At 42.3% G+C, this 22,451-nt stretch overlaps 1 protein-coding gene across 1 annotated transcript in view; it reads left to right on the top strand.

Moving 5' to 3' along the window:
- TNNI3K (TNNI3 interacting kinase) overlaps positions 1-22,451 on the top strand; it is a 131,718-nt gene that overhangs the window by 5,823 nt on the left and 103,444 nt on the right. Inside the window, exons 4-5 of the mRNA XM_068952594.1 lie at positions 15,040-15,148; positions 21,543-21,628. Of these exons, the coding sequence (XP_068808695.1) occupies positions 15,040-15,148; positions 21,543-21,628 (195 nt within the window). The remainder of the gene's footprint in view (positions 1-15,039; positions 15,149-21,542; positions 21,629-22,451) is intronic.

The raw sequence follows: 22,451 nt of genomic DNA on the forward strand, positions 1-22,451 counted from the left end.
TTAAGAATATAGGAAATGTCCTACTGGGTCATGCCAATGCTCCATCTAGCCCCCGTATTCTGTTTAGGGAGTGGCACCACAAAGATGCTAAGCAAAGAGAGTATACAAGCGTAGCCACTTCCTGTAATTCTTTTTTTTTTCTCCAACAGCTCATTACATAAATAATCAGTATATACTTTTCTACTGCAGGGTGGAAAAATGCTAGTTCATGCTTCATACAAGACTATATTCAGTCATGTCATATCATTTATTTCTAATGTTTTAATTTGACTTTTTAAAATTTCTTTCAATTTCACACTATTTTTAGGAATGTGCTGTGTATTATGTCTGTGTGAGTAGACTCCATAAAAAATGCATCTTTTTCTCTTGCATTCACCTGCTGGTTTGATATTTCATTTAATGCCTTAACGATCTCCTTTTTAGAAGTGTTAAGAAACTGATCCCTACTTCTCGCAAAGTCAGAATTTGCCTTGACTTCTCTTTATTTAGCCACATTATTTTTATCGTTCTGGATGTTAGCTGCATCTGCTTTTCCTGAACTAGCCTGGCTTCTGTGCTGTCAGAGGTAGGCCATCCGTTTTACTTCTCCACTCTGTTGTGCCTCAGAGGGCGAGATTCTGTTCATTCCTTTCTGAAATGTTCACTTCTACATTAAAGTTTCTTGGAAACATTGCTACCACTACTTTATCATTCCAGGTTTTCTGTCATCTCAAGATACCTGTGTCTAATAGCTGCAAAATAACAAATAGACTGGAACTGTTCCATTTCAGTCAGTTTGGCAGAGAGCTGTGCTTATGGGCGCTTTTCCTTACACCCAAATGTATCCAGCTAACACTTCTGGTCCCTCCCATAGATTAACGTTGTTTCCAATTTTCTTTCACATCTTACGGCCCATCCGTAATCTCTTCTCTAAACCTCTGCCAGTCCCCTGTATGAGCTCATTGAGTACTCTGATAACTTTAAGCACTTCTAATATTGATCATTTAATCACAATAACAAAATATCCTGTGTTGAGTTGTCCAAATCCTTCAGAAGAAAGATTTGTATTATAATAAAAGATCCTGGAAAAGATGCCTAATCAGTGAGCAACTTGGCCTGGTTTTTGATGGCCTTCCTATTTTAATGCTTAGGGTTGTAGAGAAGGGCAGAAATACTATCTGATTATTTTTTTACCAAGCTTCTTGTTACAGTTCATTATAACAGTGCTTATCTGCCTGCTGACTGAATTTCCTAATGGCATCTTTCTTATGCTAACTACAAGATAGTGTCATCTCATGAATATTACCGAAGCTAGTTTAATCTTCACCAAGTTTATCACTGATAAAGAAACCTTTCAAGTGACAGTATTTTACCCGAGGAACTCTTTTGAGCATGAAGAAATACACAAAGGAGAAAGACACAGAGGTTGGGAATTATTGAGGTTGGCTTTAAGAGAATCAGGAGAGTTTAAGAGAAAATAGAGGTTTTAAAAGGCCGTATAAAATAATGGTTTTAGAATGGAAAGAAAGCAGTAGAGTTGAGAACATTATGGTCAAAGACTGAAATGCATAAAGGCACAAAGTAAAAATCATAGAATGTGGAGCATGAATTGGGTTTTATGTATCATCGTATTTACATAATCTTTATCCATCTATTGTTAGATTATACAAACATTTGGGGAGAAACAAATGTTTAACATAGGCTTTGCATCTGCAAGTGCAGACCAAACTTTGCTCTGAAAAGGCTTCCACGATGATTGCTTTATCGCTGGAAAGGCTTTCTGAATGTGCAGTAACAGTAAAATGAAGCTGCGTTCTTTTGACATGTTTACTCACTTTGACTGCTACAATCACATTTACTCTAAATTCCCTAAATACCATCTACTGATACCAAGTTTTGTCACTGACAGCAATCTGAGTATAAATGGAAAACAGAAATGCTTTTGACGCATAAGCAAGAGTGGGGGAAACTATGAGAAGTATACTGACTAAACAGCTTTTGGAAAGTGTTGAGGTAGCCTTACTGGAATAGCTGTTGCTGTGGTCTTGGAAGCAGTTCTTCCAAGAAGCAACACTCTGTTAAGGAAGGAATGGAATCCTGGTGAGTCTTAGAGCACCTTGCCTGGCACCTGGGTCAACAGGCGGCCTCAGACTGTACCAGCCCGCCAAGGAAAGAATTTCTTAGAAGCTTCTTATACAAGAGAAAACATAGTCTGCTACAAGTGATACAAACACAAAGGTTCTGCCCACGTTTCGGAAACAGTATGGTTTTATTGAGCCAGAGGGTGTATCTTAAAGCAATCTGCAGAGAGTTAAGAGTTAATCCTCTTTTTTATTTTAAATTCTGATAATCCGCATGACTTCCTCTCCTTGCACTGGTTTGTTTTCAGTACAAAATTTTTATTAGTGACAAGAGAAAAGAATTGTCCTAAACAGGGGGGTTTTTCCTGGTCTGATGCCAGGACGCACAAGGCAGATACTTGTGCGACAAGAGACATTATACTAAAGTTTCTTCTTGCTGAATGACACAAACTAGGGTCTGTGTTTTTTCCCTACCATGAAAATTTGTTTCACCTATTGTCATAATGTGTGTAAATTGAAGACAATGTCCTTTTTCAACTACTACTTTTTTGGAGCCCTCTTCATTCCAGTTTAGCACTCTTTCACAGATGAGACTTCAGGGTGGGGAGAGATAAAAGCCAAATGTTTGTAAAGCATACCCTAGAGAGAAAAAAACTCAAATAAATTGATTAAATATGCACTTCAGCATATTTCAAGGCAAACTGTGGACTTACATAGGTTGAACATTCGTATTAACATGTTTGTCCACCTTTAGCTGGGATAAAGAATTTAAAATTTGTTTTAAGCATATCCTCAGAATTAAAAATTTGTTTAAGCATAAACTTTATCTGTTTAGTGTTCTTAAGTCTTTGCTTACTTCTACTAAATATAAGCACTAAGTGCTTTTGATGGCAGACTAAAATCACAATGATTGCACACGCAGCTTTAGAGTTTTAGTTTTTCTAGCGGAGCTTTTTCAGCCACGCTATAATACTCAACAGCCACAGGCAAAAGGTGACTTTGGCTGCATAGGCTCACAAAAACATGTGACCCTATCCGTTTTCTGCACTTTAATTTTAGGGCAGCGGGCATATGGGCATGTGTTTTGATACATAGATTCAGAAGCCTGAATATAAAGGGATAAGAAATAATGCACAGATGCACCTGAGATTGTAGCTCTTTCATCGTTATATACTAGACTAGAGGCAACGGGAGTCAGCTTCCTGTTACGCTGCTGGTGGTCATCAGCCGATTACTACTCCCAGGCCAAAAGGGACAAAAGCTGTGCTTCTCTCATATTTCCTTCCGTGGAATGCTCCTGAGCTGTGTGTCCTGCCAAAGACCAGTCAGACATGTGGCCTGGCTGCAGCTGAGATAGGTAAGAGACAAGTACTTCTGCTGGCAACCCAGCGTAAACTGCTACCCCTGGAGACGTTACAGCCATTATAGTTGTTCCCTAACATAGCTTCTGTGTCAAAATGATACCAGTTACTATGAAACTTTAAATGTTAAAAAAAAAAATCTGTTATTTTGACATACCATATTAGCCAATCTAATAGGGTGGCAGTCTCCAACAGGAATCCCTTAACCTGGATAGCCTGCATGTCTGGCCATAATGGCAATCTGGCACTACTGTGGTAAGTGTTAGGGTGATGGGAGCTTTTTAGTGTCTACCCAGAAGCCTGGAACTTGCAAACAGTAAATGCTTGTAAGGAACCGAAAGATTATGCTGTTGACACAAAGCTACTGGAAAACTCAGCTGTGTCTTTCTCACTGAGGATGATAATACTTTCACTTTGCGTAGTCTTGTTGTCAAGGAACTGAAGGAAGAAAACTTCTACAACTGTTACTTTCCGCAAAGATTTGCTGAAAGTATCCTTGGGTCCACAGTCCTACAATGCATAGCTGTACTATAGACAATATACAGAAGAGCTGGATGTCAGCATACCTCAAAACATGATGTTTTTCCAATGCATGATCTTATGTTACTCTATGCAGTTTGTGGTCATTCCCAAAGTAAAGGTACTGTTTAAATAAATGATGTTTGCATTTAAACACACAAAGTGTCTGCTCAAACACTGCTTCTGTCTTCATCTTCATTCACAGCTCTTAGAATATGTGACTGAGTTGGACAGCTTGTAGCTAAACACTTCAGTCAGGAGGTAGAAATATTTTAACCTTTTCAATAAAGACCTAAGATACCTTCTTTTGCAAACCAGTGAAGCATATAATGTCCCATCTCATTTAACAGTTCTCAGCAGCATGTCAGTGAATTACCCTGAGAGGAAATAAAACATTTACATCCTGAGGCAGGAAACTTAATAAAAGTAAATCCATTTTAATGAAATAAGTGGAGATTTGATTTACTAGGCAAGAAACATGAAACTGCTTCAAATCTTTATGGCACTCCACGCCTTCTTTCTACACTAAATACTTTTGTCTAGAATTTAGAAAGCAAATTTTGGTCAATATTTGCCATAGCTAATGTCAGCAGGGTCTTTGTGAATTTATTCTACGGATGTTGAAACATCTGGATTTGTAACGTGGACCATGCCATAGAGAATGTTAGTGCAAGAAGATTGGTAATGATGGTATTTGCAATCCAGGCAACTATCTGTCCATGGCTGGTAGAATTTAAAAATTAAAATACACATCCATTGCTATTTGATGACTTTCGCTGAAAGGTTTTGGTAGACATGAGGCATATTTTTCTGTAGACCTCTTCAGGAATTTTAATGGCTTTACCTTGTCAAGCTACAGCAAGTAGCTAGTTTTGTTGATTTTGCTGTATCAGCTTTAGAATAAAATCTGAAAGCCTGGAAAGAATTTCCTGTTTGATTAAAGCCACTGACAGTTTTGCTTTTGATTTAAGCAGGAGCGAGGTTTTTGCCCCTGGCAAGCATGCCAGTGCAGAAGGGTTTCTAGAATCTGAATCCCTGAAACCAAGACCAAGAGTTGCAGAGCTCTTGTTGACTATCCTGACAGCAAGTGTTAGAACTCTGCATACAGCTGCCAGACCTTTGCTAATTTACTGCAGCTCCTGCAGTTGGCTAATTCCTGTTCGGCATTAGGTGAGCAGAAGCTCAGTAGGCAAAGAAAGCTTGGGAGCTCTGTAACACAGAAGAAGTGGCAAGGAGGAAGTTTAGTCTATAGTTGATGTACTGCGATTTCTGAATTAACACAACAATATTTCTGTTAGGGAAGGAAGGAGAGAGAGGAGTTGACAGATGAGCCAGTATTTGTGTGTATCCTTGATGACACATTTAAGAAATAATTTCTTTATTTAGGTATGAGATAATTCTTTGCTGTATGTGTTACAGCTATTTATGTAGTGTGCATGTTTTTAGCTACAAAAAATTCTAGCCTTTCCAACAAGGACTATCTTATAGTGTGATCTAAGCTTACTAAAATCAAAAGGACTTCATATTGGACCGTAATAATGTTTGGCATACACAGTATGTGTATTTCTATTTTATTCATATTGCATGTTACAACCTTTAGCTAATCGCTCGTTTTCACAGTCCACTGCTGAGGTAGATGACAGTAATTGTCTCTTGTTACCAGTTCGGATATTGTGTCTCATGGCAATTGAGGGACTTGTGCAAGGTGACAGAGTAAAATTTACCAGCAAGATTATCATAATTCAGGGGTTACTGGTTTCTAGTGTCAGACAGAAAACAAGACCATTATGGCATCCCGGTCTGTGATTTTCCTCCAGTCTAAGTAATAAAGGATGCAGAGCTAGAAATGACAGTCAGGTAGGATTTTCTAAGAACAGAGGCTATCTACTGAAATTTGAAGTTTGATTTTGATTATGGTTTATTGAGTTTCCTAGATGGATGCAGTATTTGTATGGGCCTCTAGATCACTGACTGGCTTCCGTCCCTCCTGAAATACAACTCAGGCTGGTACAGCCTCAAATAAAGCCAAGATGAGTGTTTAATGATTTTATTCATGTCAGCTTTCTTTATTTAATTAGTTTTGCTGTGTAGGGCAATATTAGGGCTCATAATGAATATCATCTTAATGATTTCCCTGAATGCTTTGAAAGCATGCTATAATGAGCAGAGATTTAGCCATACTGTATATATTATACTATGAGATTTGAGAGGGGAGGATTATTTCAGTAACCTTTTAGGCAGGAAATTGAAATCTGAGAAATTGGGCACTTAAAAAAGAACACAAGGGAAGGCAGCAGAGATAAAAAATGAGCAGCTGAAAGATATATGTGCCAGAAGGATTTGAGGAACTGAGAAAAGAAGGAAAGTTCCAAAAATCATTTGGATCTCAAAAGAAACGTTCTTGACTTAGAAAGGGCGTTTATCTGTAATGGAGCTCCGCGGTTCCATCCTCTTCTTGTTGCTAAATCTCTAATGCAACAGCTTCACTTTCTCCTCTCTGTATTCACAGAGAAGTAGATGGCATGTGGAAGATTAATCCCTGTGCAAATGCCACTGTAATATTGTGATAACAAAAATAGCAGTACTATTTTTTGTACACTTCTTTAAATCCACTGCCGCAGAGAAGCCATTGTAAACACCTGTTTCATTATACGGGCTGTAGAGTCTCTTTTGCTTTATTTTCATAATAATGTGTTTTATTTTAAAGCCTTTTCCATTTCCTGTGACACATCTGAATGTTACCAGAACGATACTGAAATAGATAGAAGCAACTTACAGCCTCTTTAAATAAATGATAGATATGGATATGTTCTTTGAGTGAAAAGGAATTCATTTGAAATAAAGATATTTTCAAAAGAATTAATCCTGCAAAGCCTCCCTGAGAAGGACACTTACAAACAGAAATGGGTACAGAACTTTGCACACGGTGCTCTTAAAAGATTGGACATGACAGCTGCACAGTCCATACATAAAAGAAAACTGGCATAAAACTTCTAAAAAATTAATCAAAGAATTGTGCACAGCTCAGTGTGCTGTAAACATTACATCTGAGGACTCCACTCACTGAAAAACTTTGCTCTTGGCTTTTTAGTTCTAATTGTACAGATGTTAATTAGAACACGGTCTAATGCAGCAGTTAGTTCAGTTATCCCATTTTTGTTTGTTTGCAAACCGCCTGCAAACACTCTCTGTGATTACTAATTTTTAGTCTTTTTTCCTCCTAGTTTCAGTTCTTCAGCAATCACTTCTCACAGCCTACGATTTATATGTTTCAAGAATTCACGTGATAGTTGTTTTCAGAGCTGTGATATTGGTGAATGAACAAGTTATGTTAACTTTTCTATCTGACCATTTTTCCTCACTTGCTGTGGTTTCCAGTGAAGAGATAATCTTCCCTGAGTATCTTTATGAATGAATCTTCACCAAGCCAAATGTTTGCAGGCAGTGAATAAATTATGCTACAAAGAGTGATGAATTCTTTTCAGACTATTTTCATAAAGTAGATGCTACTGGAATGTAAATAATATGCAAGTTATTTGCAGATATAAAGCCAAAATTTTATCTCTACCTCATCACTGAAATAAAATGCTGTTATATTATAATGCACTTTCCATATAGTAGTGAATAAAACATTTCTTGGACTTCAGAGTCTGCTCTGTGTTTGCATTTCTGTCAAACTTAGTATGGTCTGGATGGAAAAAAAGATCTGTTTTCAGGCCCCAACAAGCACCAGAACCTATTTTGGCAATTCCAGGCTTTTTCCCTGGTATTTCATTCCCTGTTCTATGTCATGATCCTCCACCTCACTTCTTTGCACAAATGATGGTCCACCAGGCAGGTAGCTGCCCTGTTGCTGCTGGATCCCTACTCCAGCTAGACAGTGCGGAATGGGAAGGGACTGAATTGGGAAACCTCACCTTGCCTCACTGTGACTCGCATTGCCATGGTGCACCTCACTTCGCCTCACCGCTGGGCACCTCACACCTCCCCTCCCCTCACCTCCCCTCACCCCTGGGCACCTCACACCTCCCCTCCCCTCCCCTCACCTCCCCTCACCCCTGGGCACCTCACACCTCCCCTCCCCTCCCCTCCCCTCACCCCTGGGCACCTCATACCTCCCCTCACCTCCCCTCCCCTCACCCCTGGGCACCTCACACCTCCCCTCACCTCCCCTCCCCTCACCCCTGGGCACCTCACACCTCCCCTCCCCTCCCCTCACCTCACCTCACCCCTGGGCACCTCACACCTCCCCTCACCTCCCCTCACCTACCCTCACCCCTGGGCACCTCATACCTCCCCTCACCTCCCCTCCCCTCCCCTCACCCCTGGGCACCTCACACCTCCCCTCACCTCCCCTCCCCTCACCCCTGGGCACCTCACACCTCCCCTCACCTCACCTCCCCTCACCCCTGGGCACCTCACACCTCCCCTCACCTCCCCTCACCTCACCCCTGGGCACCTCACACCTCCCCTCACCTCACCTCCCCTCACCCCTGGGCACCTCACACCTCCCCTCACCTCCCCTCACCTCCCCTCACCCCTGGGCACCTCACACCTCCCCTCACCTCACCTCCCCTCACCCCTGGGCACCTCACACCTCCCCTCACCTCACCTCACCTCCCCTCACCCCTGGGCACCTCACACCTCCCCTCACCTCCCCTCCCCTCCCCTCACCCCTGGGCACCTCACACCTCCCCTCACCTCCCCTCCCCTCACCCCTGGGCACCTCACACCTCCCCTCCCCTCACCTCACCTCCCCTCACCCCTGGGCACCTCACACCTCCCCTCCCCTCACCTCCCCTCACCCCTGGGCACCTCACACCTCCCCTCCCCTCACCTCCCCTCCCCTCACCCCTGGGCACCTCACACCTCCCCTCCCCTCCCCTCCCCTCACCCCTGGGCACCTCACACCTCCCCTCCCCTCACCCCTGGGCACCTCACACCTCCCCTCACCTCCCCTCCCCTCACCCCTGGGCACCTCACACCTCCCCTCCCCTCCCCTCCCCTCACCCCTGGGCACCTCACACCTCCCCTCCCCTCACCTCACCTCACCCCTGGGCACCTCACACCTCCCCTCACCTCACCTCACCTACCCTCACCCCTGGGCACCTCACACCTCCCCTCCCCTCACCTCACCTCACCCCTGGGCACCTCACACCTCCCCTCACCTCACCTCACCTACCCTCACCCCTGGGCACCTCATACCTCCCCTCACCTCCCCTCACCTCACCGCTGGGCACCTCACACCTCCCCTCACCTCACCTCCCCTCACCCCTGGGCACCTCACACCTCCCCTCCCCTCACCTCCCCTCACCTCACCCCTGGGCACCTCACACCTCCCCTCCCCTCACCTCCCCTCACCCCTGGGCACCTCACACCTCCCCTCCCCTCACCTCACCTCCCCTCACCCCTGGGCACCTCACACCTCCCCTCACCTCACCTCCCCTCACCCCTGGGCACCTCACACCTCCCCTCACCTCCCCTCACCTCACCCCTGGGCACCTCACACCTCCCCTCCCCTCCCCTCCCCTCACCCCTGGGCACCTCACACCTCCCCTCCCCTCCCCTCCCCTCACCCCTGGGCACCTCACACCTCCCCTCCCCTCCCCTCCCCTCACCCCTGGGCACCTCACACCTCCCCTCCCCTCCCCTCCCCTCACCCCTGGGCACCTCACACCTCCCCTCACCTCCCCTCACCTCCCCTCACCCCTGGGCACCTCACACCTCCCCTCCCCTCACCTCCCCTCCCCTCACCCCTGGGCACCTCACACCTCCCCTCCCCTCACCTCCCCTCACCCCTGGGCACCTCACACCTCCCCTCCCCTCACCTCCCCTCCCCTCACCCCTGGGCACCTCACACCTCCCCTCACCTCCCCTCACCTACCCTCACCCCTGGGCACCTCACACCTCCCCTCCCCTCACCTCCCCTCACCCCTGGGCACTCACACCTCCCCTCACCTCACCTCCCCTCACCCCTGGGCACCTCACACCTCCCCTCACCTCCCCTCACCTCACCCCTGGGCACCTCACACCTCCCCTCCCCTCACCTCCCCTCACCCCTGGGCACCTCACACCTCCCCTCCCCTCCCCTCACCTCCCCTCACCCCTGGGCACCTCACACCTCCCCTCCCCTCCCCTCACCTCCCCTCACCCCTGGGCACCTCACACCTCCCCTCACCTCACCTCCCCTCACCCCTGGGCACCTCACACCTCCCCTCACCTCCCCTCCCCTCACCCCTGGGCACCTCACACCTCCCCTCCCCTCACCTCCCCTCACCCCTGGGCACTCACACCTCCCCTCACCTCACCTCCCCTCACCCCTGGGCACCTCACACCTCCCCTCACCTCCCCTCCCCTCACCCCTGGGCACCTCACACCTCCCCTCCCCTCACCTCCCCTCACCCCTGGGCACCTCACACCTCCCCTCCCCTCACCTCCCCTCCCCTCACCCCTGGGCACCTCACACCTCCCCTCCCCTCACCTCCCCTCACCCCTGGGCACCTCACACCTCCCCTCACCTCACCTCCCCTCACCCCTGGGCACTCACACCTCCCCTCCCCTCACCTCCCCTCACCTCCCCTCCCCTCACCCCTGGGCACCTCACACCTCCCCTCACCTCCCCTCCCCTCACCCCTGGGCACCTCACACCTCCCCTCACCTCACCTCCCCTCACCCCTGGGCACTCACACCTCCTCTCACCGCACCTCACATCTCCCCGCGCCACCCCTCCCCTCAACTTACCATAACTCACCACTCCTCTCCTCACCGCACCTCCCCTCCCCTCGCCACACCTCACCTCCCGCTGCTGCGCCTCTCCTCCCCTCACCACTGGGCACCTCACCTCCCCTCAGTGCACCTCGCCTCTCCTCTCCTTCCCTCACTGTGCCTCCCCTCACCTCCCCTCACCTCCCCTCGCCTCCCCGCTCTGCGCCTCACCTTTCCTCACCACGCCTCCCCTCACTGCACCTCTCATTGCCTCGCCTCTCGTGAGCGGTGGCAGGTCCGCTGAGACGGGGTGCAGCAGGACAGGGACCCCCGTGGCCATCACCAGGCCCTTGGGCACTGTGAGAACCACGCCGGGATTTCCGCCCAGTGACAACGGGAGCTGCGGCGCCAAACCAGTCTGGTAACGGGCTGCCTGGACCGAGGAGCTGTCACACACCTGCCTTGGCCTTGCAGGCCCTTGGTTTTCAGCTGGACTGACAAACTTCCAGTGCGGATTGTGCTTTGCGCCCGAGCTGGAAGTGGCTGCGGGCAGGAGCCAAGGGCCAGCGGTGCGGGGCGGCCGAGCCCCTGCCACGGCGCGTGCCACGGCGCGTGCCTCGTCCCGCGCCAGCGCCCGTTCCCGGCGGCTCCCCCGCGCTGCAGCCCCCGCGTAGCTCCTGGGAATTAGGGACTCGGGCCGCAAGGTGCTTCCTGGTGCGTTTAGGGGCTTGGAGAGGTGAGGGCTACATTTTTCTGATCTTGACCATAATCGTTTCACCTGTACATCTCAAAGACTTTTACCAAAAGGGTTACTATTATTGTTCTTTTTGAAAACCGAAGTGCTTTTGCCCAAAGCGTGTGGCACAACAGCAGCAAAGTGAGACATAAAGTCAGTATCTCCTGACTTTGAGTGCTCCACTCAGCCCGCAACCTTTCTTCCACCGGTTCCCGGTGGACAGGCTTTCCCAGGGGGCCCTGCTCCGAGCCCGTCTCCGCCGCGGTAGGCAGCCTGTCCGCGGCTCCCCTGAACAGACCGGAGCTATGCTCAGGGTCACTTCTGCAGCAAAGCGCGGGTGACGGCCCCACAGAGCCCTCGCCCTCTCTTCCCACCGTCCCGGGTGCGTGGGGCAGCGGGGGGGCCTACCCTGTGGCGAGGGAAGGGGGCCGAAGGCACAGTGCCGCTACAGGCAGAGTCCCCGCAGGCGACAGGCGCTGGGGCGGCTTCCCTCCTGCCCTGCCACCAGGCACGGGCACCTGGAGTCAGGGGGAAGACAGGGGGGCACAGGGCGGTGCTGCACACGCGTGCCTGGCGGGGGCGAGGAAGGAGCTGAGCCTTAAACATCTGAGAAATACCAGCGCTGAGCAGTTGGAGCAGAGGGTGAATAAACAGTGTGGGGTTTGCCTTACAGGAGTGCCGTGTGGCCATGGCGGCAGGGACGGCTGTAGAGACACAGGGCAGGTCAGAGAGCTGGAGACTCCCAGCAGCTTCCAGCAGCAGGCCGTTCCTCTCAGCGCTGCTCCTGAAAGCATGGTTATGGAGCAAGAGGTAGTTCTACCTTACCTAATAATGCAAGGTAAATATCCTAGTAAGATTAACACCCTCCTGCATGAATGGATGGAAAAATGAAATGTTCAGAAAAGTTACGTTAATATAAAAAGAAGAAATGCATTCATTATTCACCCGCTTCCTGACTTAGCTCAGACTGCTGGGGAGAGGTGCGCCGAGGAGAGTATGTCCTGGCAGGCCTTTTACTGCTCTCCAGCAGACAGGAGAGTTGGCCAAAACACCTGCCTTTGGCTGCACACCCCTAGCTGCTTTTTTGAAATTTGAAGAAAAACAAACAACATTAAGCTCATAAAAGTAGCAGGAGAGTAGATACCCATTATGGTGCTATATTTATAGCTCTTCTAGTTGCTTGGCAACTAGATGTGGAGTATCAGTTAAGAGGCTGATGCCTTTTTGCAAATATTTGGTTGCATATCACAGGGTATATTGTCAAAGCAGTTCAAAGTCTTTTGAAATACATGCTTGGTTTTATGTGTAAATCAGTGCACATAAATGGATGCACTCATGCTGTGTCAGAAACTATCACAGGAGTGCTAGTTTGTTTACATTGGGATGCAGCATGTTGAAGATTTTATATACGTGTATTTTATGTACATATCTTCTTACCTGAAATCCTTATCTGAGAAGAAATCCTTATCTGAGAAAACCAAGAACTTAGTACCGCTGCCAAGGTCAATCAACATAATTTATAAATAAATACATACATACATATACAGATTTATGTATATCAAGCAATTAAAAAAGCAGTAAAAGAAGTAAAAGTGTACACACATACAGAAACCAGCATGAATACCATAGTGGTTGAGAAAATCAGTTCTATTTGATAGAACACAAGGGGAGACAGATAGGAAAGAGGTAGAAGACAGAAGTGCAGATCAGTGCTAACCAGATTACAAAGGAGATACAGTTTGTGCAAGTGCAAAATGGTATTATTTGCCTATTAACCTCTTGGTCTCTAATTTTTCTGTAGAGAGAACCAGTCTTCTCTCAGGGCTCTCAAACAGAGATTCTTAGAGGAATGCATCCACGCACACAATCTGTATTGATTGTATATATGGGTACAAACAGATGACAGTTTGCTCTGTCCACCCTTCAGCCTAACTGGATCTTGGGTTTTTTACAACTTTACTGTGTCATTGGCTCCAAGCTAAAATACTAAGAGACAGGATGAATTAAGACTGAGCACAATGTTTATTAATGCATCCATACAGATCCTGGTACACAGCTGTCTTGTGCCTGATCTGCTTGGAATATAAACAAAGCAGCTTGAGTTTGTTCCTTTCTGCAGAAATTCTATCTAGGGCAGGAAAAGCAGCAAAACAAACTCAGGAGTCCCCTTCGTTCTTCTTAACTGTGAAAGAGATGCGCAGTGTTCTCCAGGTCACTTCCTTCATTAGCAACCTGATGGAAGCTTTAGCTAGTGGAGCTGCTGCTGCTGCCAGTTGTTTTGAGGGGATGAATATCTTCTGTGATGATTCTTCTGTGATGTGCGTCTAAGGATAGAAGAATACAAACTAAACATACTGAATTCCTGATAGCAAACTCATTTTCTAGTCTAACTCAGTGAAACTCCATTGGCATACCAACATGTACAAATACCACCAAAATGTAAGAAGCCAGTGTTTTCTGACATGACACAGCTTACACTTTATAACTAAAATAACCCAGATGATCCAAAGTCATCCCATGTGTTAAAATACACTTTCATGTTATACGTTGAGGTCATCACTGGCCTCTTTAACCTGGGGGCCCTCACCACTCTTTGGGGATCCTGAAAATATTCTTGGGTCTCAGCTTCATAAATTAATTTTTCTCAAGAAGATTGGTAGCAAGCTGCCAAATTACTTGCTTCTCCCCAGTTTTAAGTATTCAAGAGATGAAAGAAAGTATTTCTGTTGGAATATTTGCAATCTATTTTGACAGTAGATTTTTAAACAAACTGATTAGGTACCTTTATAATTTTACGCTTGACAGCACACACTGTTTTGCTCTGTGTCATTGTTGCATGACATTCCATTTGGCACAGAGTTTATTTTTAGCCAGAGACTATCAAAGTATTTTTCAGTAGGACTGTCACTGCTCTTGAACAAGGAGTCATATTACTGCAAGAACTTTGCTGAAACAAAGAAGATATATTGAACAAATGGGAAATTATAAATCCAGACCAACCCAAACTTGCACGGGTAATTAATGTTGCTTTTTTAAATACAATATACCATACATCCATCAACAAGCAGCAAATGATGTCTTAGCAAATAACTCATTGCTAGTTTGCTCTATAGTTCAAGGATAAGGTATTTTATTGTTCTTGGTTTACGTGAAGAATGGCTTAATCCAAATCACATGCAGAGTCTATGAAAGAAGACAAAATGCTAATAAATTAGATTTCTTTATCCTATTACATATGATCGTATTAACTTATTTTATCAAGTTGATTTAACTCACATTTCATTAGAAAATCCTTAAAACTAGACCTTTTCTATGCTGTGTGTCTATGCTGATGGGATTTAGGAAATAAGAACTAACAAAGGCAACTTACAGTTTAAGCTTATTCAAATTAAAATGTTTCTGATAAAGATTTGTATGTATTAGCTGTCTATGAAATCAGTGTATGTGTATCTATATTAGCTGCAGCAAGAACTGTTTAATAGCTGTAATATCATTTTAACTGAACATTCATACCTTAACAGAAAAATACTATATTAAAATAGTGCATAATTGGATGTATAACAATTAAGTCCTGAGTTCCTGGTTAATGAGACATTTTGAGTTCCTGTTTTTTACATTTTGAAGTGTATTATCAATCAGTGGGGTTTTTTGTTGTTAGATGAATGGAAGAAGAAAGTTAGTGAATCGTACGCTATAATCATGGAACGATTAGAAGATGACCTGCAGATCAAAGAAAAGGAGCTGACAGAACTGAAGCATGTTTTCAGGTAAAATAATCTTGAAACCTATGTATGAATGCATTTTAAATGAGTATTTGCTATTAAGCAGTATTTTCAGTTTCAGCTATTTTCTTATGGAAGGAGTTTCGCATATATGGAATGTCTGTTTTGGGGAATGTGTCCTTATAGTTCTGGGCCAGAGTCCCACAGCATAGTACCATAATTAGTGGCTGTTAATTACTAGTGCCAACATTTTATAACAAAAGTACATAGTTTTGTAAATGAATTAGCTTTAATGAGATGTCTCATTTGGTTCTGTACTTTCCGTTTGTGCTCACCTGCTTCTTTAGACAGGAATATTGCTGAAGTGACAAATTTTAAACAAATACACAAGGAGAATATCTTCTGACAGTGAATTTCAAATTTATAATTGCAATCACTTTCTCAGGACAGCTCATGCTAAAAACCATGTTCACTGAACCAAGTAGCATACTTACATGTTCATTTTCTGAAAAGCTCAAATACAGAAAACACCCCAACTCGTTGACTGTGAATAAGTTAATTTAAACAAATGATCAGGTAAATAATTTCACACATAAAATGCACTTGAAAAAAAGTGGATTCTAATCAGAAATAAATCACAGGCCTAAAAAAGCCAAATTGGTCACATAAATTATTCATCATGCTCACTTTCAGATAACATAATTATCACTGAACCTGTTAACTGAAAAAACTACATTGAGCTTGATTCTGCAATATGCTGACCACTTTGGCTCTGATCCAGTAAGGTACTTCAGCACCTGCCTAATTTTAACCCTGTTTAGAAGTAAATTATCTTAACAAATTACAGCAAGAGTGCTCATCATCTTAAGATGAGCAAGACCATTGAAGTATATGGTGAAGTGTTTAATTCCTGAATTAGGCATTAGAAAAAAGAAACAATAAACTTTAAGGTTAGCTGACCTTTAGCAGTTAAGCTTGTCTGTCTATCTTACCACCTTATGTACGTCTCTCTAAAATGTCAGCCAAACCTTTCTTCTTAGATAAGGAGCACTGCTCTTCTTTATCAAAGCAAATGGGAATTAATGACACCGATTACATTGCATTGGAAAGATTTTTTAAAGTTTTAGTCAGAACTGAGGACTCAGCCAAAGGTTTCAGTTCTGAAACTTGTCTTCATCCATGAGTAATCAAATCAGTCAGATTTTGTGAGAATCTATAATCCAAATCTTACCTATGTAAAAAATTGATCTTGACTATGTAAAAATGTTTTCAACAGTAGCAGTGGTTATTTTCTGAAGACTTCTAATCTCTGAAACACCAGAGAAATTAATATTTTTTCCCATTATTAAAGCAAATCCATTTATCAAAAAAAGTTAAGACTGAGAAAGTGGACAGTTGCACACTAAGAAGAAGATGGTAATTTAACTGCTGGAAACAAAATAGGTAGCTCTTAAGTCCCTGCCCTGAAGGTTTTGCAACATCAATAAGACAAAGGAGACAAAGGAAGGAGGAAGGTAGAAGGAAAGACAGAAGGAAAGGGGTGTCATTATCCCCATTTTACACTTAGGAATGCGTGCACAGGTCAGTGGGACGATTATACTGTAGTAGAGAAAAAAATCAGTTATAATAGTGGGAAGTGAACCTGTAACTAGTATGGCACCTGTGATTTCTTATCTTGGATAAAAGTTGTCCTTAGACTACTGCTGTATCTCAGAGTTGTTAGTACGATGGTTTACCAAAAAGACTATCCTACAAATAAAGAGTCATAATTTGATTTCCCCAGAAATGCAATTATGTCTTCAGAAAGGATTTAGGAGGATCCCTAGATAAAACTGAGCCTTGAATGTAGTCTTATAAGCCACAATTTTCATTTTCAATAAGGACCACAAGTTTTAACGTATAAAACTTTCCTTGCAATCTTTTGCCACCAAAACATTACATTTTTTCCATATATAAGAATTCAAGTATTATTAAAATTGAATATCACTAAGAGAGAGCCAAACTGAAACTTTTTCTTCATTTTTCAAACTGAGAGACGAGGAATATTTAAACATGTAGCTAAAGGATTCTTGGCCACACATTAAAAGCTAGGAATATGAATCTTGACGGCTATACTAAACACTAAAATTCAAGCAGGAGCCATGACTTTACAATGTGATAATAATTTCTAATTTTGAGACTTTGAAAATTTGTACTTCCAACAAAGCAAACCACAATGCAGTCACTGCAGTGTATCAATATGTACAGTGTGTGCATCGATACATACCCAACATTTAAAACAAAAAACAAGTTAACTAAAAGGACTTGTTTCCCAAGCCTTGAATTTATCTTTCCCTCAATTGCCCCTGAAAGAAAACCTGAAGAATAGATGAGTTTTATAGCACTATCATTAATCACAATATGGTGGAGAAGAGTTGCATGGAGCTAAAACATACGTGGTGAAGAGTTTTTATTTTACTGAGCAAAACATTTTCCCTCTTAGTAAAGCAGAAGTGGTAAATGAAGGGCCGTCCCCAGAGAGAAGTAAATATGACTGTAATGTGTGGAAAAAATGTTCCACATCAGAGCAGTTTACATTTAGGAAATAAAAAAACAAGTTTCCTTAACACGATACCTGTCATCTAAGGAATGCATATGAAAATCTAGACTGATGTAAGAATTAATCACCCTGACACACACAACTTTGGAGAAATAAGTCAAATTTTTAAATTTATAAATAAACATAATGCTCTGCTTTTATCAGGCCTATGCCCTTTTCAAATCATCCACTGTTCCTTATGCAATGAACTGAATACTATAAAAATCTCAGTATTGAATACAGGCAGTCAGGAGTTCCCATTAGCATGACCTTTCTGATAGGAAAGGTAGTTCAAAAAAGGTGGCTTTCTGAGAGAGAATAGCCAAAACTTCTCACAGAGAAAATGTATATTCTTTAAATATTAAATATTAAATTTCAATTTGAGCTGATCCAAACCACAAAATTTAATTTGGATATGAATCTTTAATTGATTTACTTACCCCAGGACAGAACTTTATTTGGCTCACAACCCCATTTTCTTCTGTGGACTGACATTCCTGGGGAAGTACTTCTCTTGTACTGCAGTACTGGCTTTCTTCGTTCTGCCCGTTCTCTAGGTAATTGTAGTCATGTTAACTGGATGCTTCAGCACTGAGGAGATCCAGTCCTGGAGCTAGCCTACCATATAAGAAAAACCTCCAGAGCCCAAACTACCACTTCATGTTGCAATTTAATAGCTCTCAAACCACTTCAGTAAACAGAAAACGGAACTTTCAACATCCAGAAGTTAAAATGCCTTCTTTCAGTTAAAAAAAGGTATTTCAACACTTCCAAATTAATGTTGTCAATTTTCATGAAAAATAATGTGAAAACACAGATTTCATTCCTAGCTTAGGATGATAACACATATTGAACCAGAAGAATTTCTTTTAGGACAGAAATTTTTCAGTTTTACTGAAAGAAACAAAGGAAAGAAACCAAATAAAAGAAAAAAAGCAGCCTATGAGAAGCTGGAATAATTCATTACTACCAACTAAGAGAACAGAAGTAAAACTAGGTCTCTGGCTTTGTCTGCATTTTAATTTTTATTTGCAAAATAAATTGTTAAAATATTTATTGGAAGAAATGGCCCAAGTGTCACCTTGCTTAATAGTAGTTAACTTGCTATGGGGGGATTTTGCATAGATTTATGTTTTTAAAGGAGAGAGAAGTATTAGAGCCTTATTTGGAATTGTAAGCATGTTAAATATGTTTACTGGTGCTACTCAGGTGGAATGGATTTTTATATATACAAATCTAAGTGTTCTGCTAAACCAGAATGTCTGATCACAGTTATACTGAATGGATAAAAACAAACTTCTATTGACAGACTCAAGTCCGTGTTCTGCACAAGAAATATTGTTAATTTCTGCATTTAGTTAAGTTTCAAAAAAATGCAATTACCTAGAAAGTTTGTAGGAGCACTAACAAGACAATTTGTGCTAAAAGAAAACAGAGAGACTTAGCAGCAAAAGCTAAAATATTCAGACAGGGTAATTATTTAACCATCTGTAACTAAAAAAATTGAGTGATCATTTTCCTTTATACTTTTCAGAAACTCTCTCCGTTGATAAAAAAATAAATGTGGCACTTCAGGCAAAAAAGAGTTTTCCAAGGAAAGATGTAGTGCATGTTTAGATAGGACTTTATAACTGGAGATGGGCGCAGCTCTAACTATGGAGAGGTTAGAGAGGTTAACTATGGAGAGGTTAACTATGGTTTCCCATAACAGGATGGTCATTTAGCAAGTGAAATAAAGATGTCCAGTCACACTCTCTTCAGTCTTACGCAAAGATACTGTTTATGTTTATTTGTGAACCTGGAGGCATCTTTAGTTTATTATCCATTCTCTTTATTGCCAGTATTTCTAGCTTTATTTTATTAATGAATTTGGTTTTGGAGCTTTACACGTGCTGTATGGAAAAGGAAAACAGAACTTAATGAATTCTAAAACTGCAAAGGCTGTAACATTTTTACTTATGCTCTCCATTTTGTGCTAAAAAAGAACAGAGCATCAAATACAAATGCTGAATGTCATTTTTAATGAGTCAGAACTGGTATTCATCCTATTTAAAGGGCATATTAGTAGAAATGTATTAATAATAATTACTTCATGTTAATTATTCACTTCATCCTTATGTGCCCTAGAGAGCATAATAAAGTCATTAAGCTATATAAAAATATAACGGAGAGTATCAAAAATGTGGAGGAAAATTAAACATTAAATTGAGCTTCATGTTGTCAGTGTCACAATACATAAGTGACATGTAGTTGTCAGAGAGTTTTATGTGCAAACATGCCTTACCTTGGTAGGATGTGAGTAAAAACTATAATGTTTTAATTGCCTATATTAAAACCAGCAGCATTTCACTAGAAGTTAATGAGTCAAAATGAGGATATATAAATAGTTTTAAAATTCTATTTTAATATATCACATTCCAGTGCAGTAAACCAAAGTCAAAAACCAGAGCTATAAAATCACACTTGTCTCTTGAACATTATGGGATCCGTCTTCCTTCTGATGCATAAAAGTAACTCTGGTTGTCGTTAATGCGTCCTTCGAGGAAAAAAATTCTCTGAGATACCTCTCTCTATGGTACTTCTCCCCTTCCTAGACTCAGCTGCTCCTTCTTCTGTCCTCTCAGGTCTGACACTCACAGACCTTCTTAGGACTTAGTATTCCATTAGAAATGCAAATCCTAAGCCAGGAATGTAATGTTTGGAAAGGCCATTCCATTCATTAAAATACTTTAGAAACATTTTTCCTTGAATCACTGCCAAGTTATTTCTTTGGTTACTTCCTTCCAGTTTTCTTGGTGAATGGTGAAGCATCCAGGACTCCTAGGCAAGACAGCACTCAAAGTTGTGTCACAAGTTTGAAACCTGATGGTCTCCAGATTCCCAAACAAGCACACTATTTGGCTTTTCTGATGACTTCCTCCTGAGAAGCAGTCCACATGAAGACTTGCATGTCCCAGTGCAGGAAGCTTTAAAGGAGCAAATTTGAAAACACCAAAAGTTTCAAAAACAAATGTCCCTCTTCCTACCCTCAAGTTTCCGATTCAGAGGAAAAGAGAAGTTGGGATGAAACCACAGCTTAAATGCTGATAATTTGTGTAAAGTAGTAATTTTGGGATTCAGTGACCTCCGTTCAGTAGTAAAATCAGAAATTATAATATAGTCAATGCTGAAAGGGGAAAGCCCATGTACAATTCTTGAGAAAGTCTGAGCTACACGTGTAAGATTTAAAAAGGCAGGAAAGACTAAGAGTGTATGTGCTTCCTTAGTGTTTCCATATACATGCTTTAGTGGAATGGTCATATACTCTGGTTCTGTGATCTTGTTTGGGGAACATAAACTTACCTTCTGAAAGGATTATCCTTTTTCTGGGTATTCTTTTGACAGCTTAGTCATTGTTCACCTCTAATTCTATGCATGTAACATGTTGGTCATTTTAGAATGAATACACAGATTATCCTAATTTTTCGCATTATTTTTGTATCAAGGAAGAAATCATTTTTTGTCCAGATTATTTACTTTTCTGAGGAATCTGACTTTTCTAAGGAATCTTTCTTCTCTTTTTTATTCTATTTATTCTTTTATTTAGCTGATTTCAGCATGTCTATACTGTGACTGACTAGCAGGATTATTCAGAAAAGAATATGAGTTAGGCTCTGATGTAATTTACTGAAAAATAAATGTGGATTAATCCACTGATATCAATAAAGTATTTCTAGATTTACAGGGAGGAAACAGGGGTCCGAATTTAGTCCTGTGTCTCCAAAAAAAGTACACTGAGATTTCTTTTTGAAATGCTTCCAAATGAACGAAAATATGCTGGAGAATGAAAACTGTAATCATCTGTAAAATCTCTTTTTTCAGCTCCGATGAAGCCTTCTGCAAAGTCAATTTAAATTACCGCACAGAAAATGGGCTCTCTCTTCTCCATTTATGTTGCATATGTGGAGGTAAGTATCTGAAATCTGATGTTCTCTCAATCTGTTATTTACATGGTTAGTGATTTGTTCTGTCTAATAACTGTCAGGAACATTATATTTTTAATCTATTTCTTTCTTTGCATTGTCCTTGTTGACAGCTGGATAAGCATCTATAAGTATTTCCCTAAACTCTGTTGCCAAGATGGTTGAATCCAGTTACATTGAATTCCATTATAACTGATTTTTCAGTCCAAGAAAAGTTTTGGTAGATAATGTGGCATGTTTTAATTGCAGATATTCAACTAATCCAAAATTCCTTGCTATATGTATATGCTAATATACGTTAATCATATATGTTAGTCATACTCATTCTATAGTACTTCTCTACATTTCTGTATTCTGTACATGGTATTGACTCCAAGATAGGGAGCCACTTTTAACAAAATTTTGCTAGACATGGAACATTTATTTTTCTAGTATAGTGAAAATATCTCTTATTCTATTTTGTACTACTTAAAGAAGAATAAGTCAAATGCACTAGTGAAAAATATCAGCTGATAGGATTTGTGCAGATAGCAAATAACAGTATCCAAGAAAATAGTGTATGACAGCTTCTGAGTTTTTCATAAAAACATATTAGCAGTAGAATGTTTCATTCTGATCTGCACTGCTGCTATCTTATCCAGATAGTGAGTCATTAGTGCATACACACATTTAGCACTTGGTCTACAATATTCAACAGAAATTGGCTGAGAGAAGCAGAGTGTTTTACGCTATGGTTTCAGCTCTACAAAATACTTAAGAACAACATGCATAAATGCCTTGCTGAATCTTAGTTCCAGATCCTATAACT

This window comes from Struthio camelus, chromosome 8 (genome assembly GCF_040807025.1).
Source record: "Struthio camelus isolate bStrCam1 chromosome 8, bStrCam1.hap1, whole genome shotgun sequence".
Taxonomy (NCBI): domain Eukaryota; kingdom Metazoa; phylum Chordata; class Aves; order Struthioniformes; family Struthionidae; genus Struthio; species Struthio camelus.